The sequence below is a fragment of the Triticum aestivum genome, chromosome 2A (assembly GCF_018294505.1).
Source record: "Triticum aestivum cultivar Chinese Spring chromosome 2A, IWGSC CS RefSeq v2.1, whole genome shotgun sequence".
NCBI lineage: Eukaryota > Viridiplantae > Streptophyta > Magnoliopsida > Poales > Poaceae > Triticum > Triticum aestivum.
This window is the reverse complement of record NC_057797.1, coordinates 650,223,776-650,227,355: the sequence shown is the minus strand read 5'-3', so window position 1 is coordinate 650,227,355 and position 3,580 is coordinate 650,223,776. Positions and strand designations below refer to the sequence as shown.

At 49.8% G+C, this 3,580-nt stretch overlaps 1 protein-coding gene across 1 annotated transcript; it reads right to left on the bottom strand.

The window, feature by feature from the left end:
- Window positions 1–1,146: 1,146 nt before the first annotated feature.
- LOC123185801 (protein DMR6-LIKE OXYGENASE 1) lies at window positions 1,147–3,211 on the bottom strand. The gene is made up of 4 exons (XM_044597624.1): window positions 2,907–3,211; window positions 2,540–2,787; window positions 1,817–2,138; window positions 1,147–1,740 (listed from the first exon to the last, which is right to left on the bottom strand). Exons 1-4 carry the CDS (start codon window positions 3,135–3,137, stop codon window positions 1,492–1,494), a joined length of 1,050 nt encoding a protein of 349 aa, XP_044453559.1. The 5' UTR covers window positions 3,138–3,211; the 3' UTR covers window positions 1,147–1,491.
- Between the last annotated feature and the right edge of the window lie 369 nt (window positions 3,212–3,580).

Sequence of the window (3,580 nt, the reverse complement as noted above, 5' to 3'; positions counted from 1 at the left end):
TTGTGCAACATACGATAAATTAGATAGGTGAGAATTTTCTTGATTTTTCCAACTTCCAATGGAAAGAATCTGCATTATTGGTTATTGCGGTACTCCCGAGAATATTATCTAGGCGATGCCACTCCTCTCCTTCCTCGGGGCTAAGGGCTTCTTTGGATCACAGGATTTGCAAAACAAAGGAATAGGAAAAATAGAGGATTTGATTGCCATGACATAACCAATCCTGTGGATTTTTTCCAGAGGTCGGACCTCATGTGTAAATTTCTTTGGAATCAGCACCTTGAAGACCCAATCCCGAGGAATTTTAATGGCCCAATCCTTTGATCCAAATGCGTTTCATAGGAAACAATCCAGAGGATTGATATCCCATGAAAATCCTGTGAAAATCCTCCAATCCAAAGAAGGCCTAAGAGTCCGGCCAAACAATTAACGCCATTGGCGATGCGTCCAATTCTCACCCACCAAAGCGTTCGGGAAGCTGACTATGGCAAACAGGGTGGAACTCGGTTGCTAAATGCGTTTCGCCAATCCACACATCAGCAATATTAATATTGTCATACCGGACTGAAAATAGCTCATCCTCATCAATGTTTATAAGTAGCTCACTAGAATTCATCAAAGCAATCAGGGGTTCCGGCACTTGCACGAACTCTTCTTTTTTGAAATTGTAGGATCTTGTCATTGGATCATCAACCAAGAATATTAGCACCCTAACTCCGCTAATAGCACGCTATAGCGTTTTGAGAAATGTCTCGCTAAATGAAATCAGTACACAATAGTTCACTGTAGCGACACGATATAGCCTAGCTCTAGCAGATTTTAAGAGCTACGCTATGTTGTCATAGCACAATATTTTTTTTCCATGCGCATCAACCTCATACATGGAGAGGCCAAAAAGAAATCATTTCTGGCCGGCCTGCAAGGATACTTTCTGAAGGTGGTCAATCGCGATAGATTGATAGTGAACAACGGCACTGACAGAAGGTATCCTCGGCAAAGCCCGTCCCTGGCAAAATACTCCCTCTGTCTGAAAAAACTTGTCTTTCAAATGAATGTATCTAACACTAATTTGATGCTAGATACATTCATTTGAGGGACAACCTTTTTCAGACAGAGGGAGTAGTTACGTAAATCCGGATGGTTTAATTTATCCCGAACGCCAATTTATTTCACAAACTAGTTAAGTTTCAAGCACTTAGAAGATAGACAGCTCGATGGACGCCCACAAGTTATCCTTGCGTCAAATACCGGTCGCATCTTCTTCTTTTATGAAAGCACCGGTCGTATCTCTAGTGCTAAGGTCAGGGAGAACTGAAGTTCGTACGGACAAAGTTCTCCCGTTCACCCCGATCTTATAGCCATCCAAAACTATATCTGACGGCTCCGGGCGTCTTTCAGAGGTCTTCCCCTATGGCGACACATCATCGGTAGCAAGCAACATTTGTGGCCCGTGAGATTTTGTTGCCCACAGCCAGCCGGACGGACAGTCCATCATGCGATCGGTCGGAAGCGGTCGAGGCAGCTGGCGGACTCGAGGCCCATGTTCCAGAACTCCTCGTAGTACTCCTGGTAGGTGAAGGGCCGATAGGCCAGAGGGTGGCCGCCGTCCACCAGCGCCTCCGCCGGCGCGACCACCGCGTCCGGGGACGGGCAGTAGAACGTCGGCACCGAGATCCTCTCGCTCTCGCTGTTCACGATCACCCGGTGGAGCACGCTCTTGTATCGATCGTTGCTCAGAGCCTGCACGATACCATAGCCGAAACGTTAGTGGATGCCGTAGAGTGCTGTCCACAGTTGTGTCTGTCTAGAAGGATACCTGCAGTTGATCGCCGATGTTGATGACCAGCGCCCCGGGCACGGGGCTGACGGCCACCCAGCGGCCGTCGCGCCGGACCTGCAGCCCGGACACGCCGTCCTGGAGGAGCAGCGTGACGGCATTAGGGTCCTTGTGCCCCGGCAGTCCGTACGTCAGCTCCGGCTGCGGGCACGGCGGGTAGTAGTTCACCGCCATGTGCTGCGCGTGCCGCCCCATGGCCTTCACCATGTGGCCTCTCTCGAGCCCAAGGCTCTCCGATATCGCCTCCAGCAGCCTCAGCGCCAGCGCTCTCGCCTCCGTCGAGTAGGTGCCGACTACCTCCCTGCTCACACGGTCAGCGCAAATTGTCAGTTTATTTCGAACTCAATCTCACCGAAAAATACACCTATCAGTCTGCCACCGCAGCCGAACAGCAGTTATATTTTGCCTCCTTTTCTCCTACTTTCTGTTATACTGTAGTATTCCTTATTTGCAACAGCTAGCCTGTCATCGTCCTGACAGAGGTCTAACGGTGCACATGTTAGGTATGCGCCTCGTTGTTTTGACAGGTTATTTAGCGGGCCGTATTGAAAGATTCGATGGGTACCAACAGTATTAAAAGTCGTAGGCTAAAATTAAGTATTAGTGCTAGTATAACTAACTTAATTAGTTGGTGAGCAGCTGCACGTACGGAAGTTCATCCTGACACGATAGAAATGAGGCCGAGCGTCGACGGGTGCTCACCTGAAGGCCGGCGGGTTGGAGGGCCACTGGTCGACGAAGCTCTCGAGCGGGTAGCAATGCAGGCGGAGGAAGTCGCGCCAGTTGCTCACCTTCTCCGTGCGCACGTTGAAGCTCGTGGACAGCCGGATCGCCTTCTTGGGGTCGTCGGAGTAGCACTTGAGCCGCTCCGACTCCGGCAGGTGGAAGAACTCCCTCGCCACGCGCAGCATCCCCTCCACGACCGCCTCCGGGATGCCGTGATTCGTCACCTACATACGCAGTGACGACCAGTGTCAGGTTGTTCAGAGCTCTGTCGAACGTCTCGTGCTACTACATCGGCAGAACAAAAGATTAACTGGTCTCAACAAGCGGTGCACGTACTACGTACCATGAAAAACCCGTCGTTCTCGCACGCCGCGCCGATGGCCTCGACGACCCTGCGACGGCCCGGCCCGTCGAGCTGCTTCAGGTCGATGAGCGGAATGCCGGCGCCGGACTCGTGGTCGACATTGGCGAGGTCCGGGCGGTCTCCGACCGCTCTGATGTGGCTCGACGGGACTTGCTTGGATTGCGCCACCAGATCGCTTAGGAGAGGCTTTGCGGCGATCGCCGGAGCCATGCTCTTGTCTAGGAATGATACGATGTGTGCGTATGTGCTGCCCGGCTGTTAGCTAGTGTTGCCACTCGCTGCCGTAATGTGATCCGTGTACCTATTCAAGTTGGCCTTGCCCTTTTATAGGCAAATGATGGCACGCCCAACAAAAAACCTTTTAGCACCTATACCAGCTAGGAGTTCTACTATAAATGAATGAAAATTTTGGGATATACTATAAATTGACTTGAGTTATTGGACTAGTCTTTAGTCGTGGCTATAGGTCGGTGCAATGAATTATACTCCTTCCGTTTCTAGATATTCGTCTTTTTAAGGATTTCAATACGAACTACATATAAATGTATATATACTTATTTTAGAGTGTAGGTTCACTCATTTTGCTTCGTATATAATTTATATTAGAATCACTTATATTTAAGAGCAAAAGGAATACAAAAGCTATGAGTAAA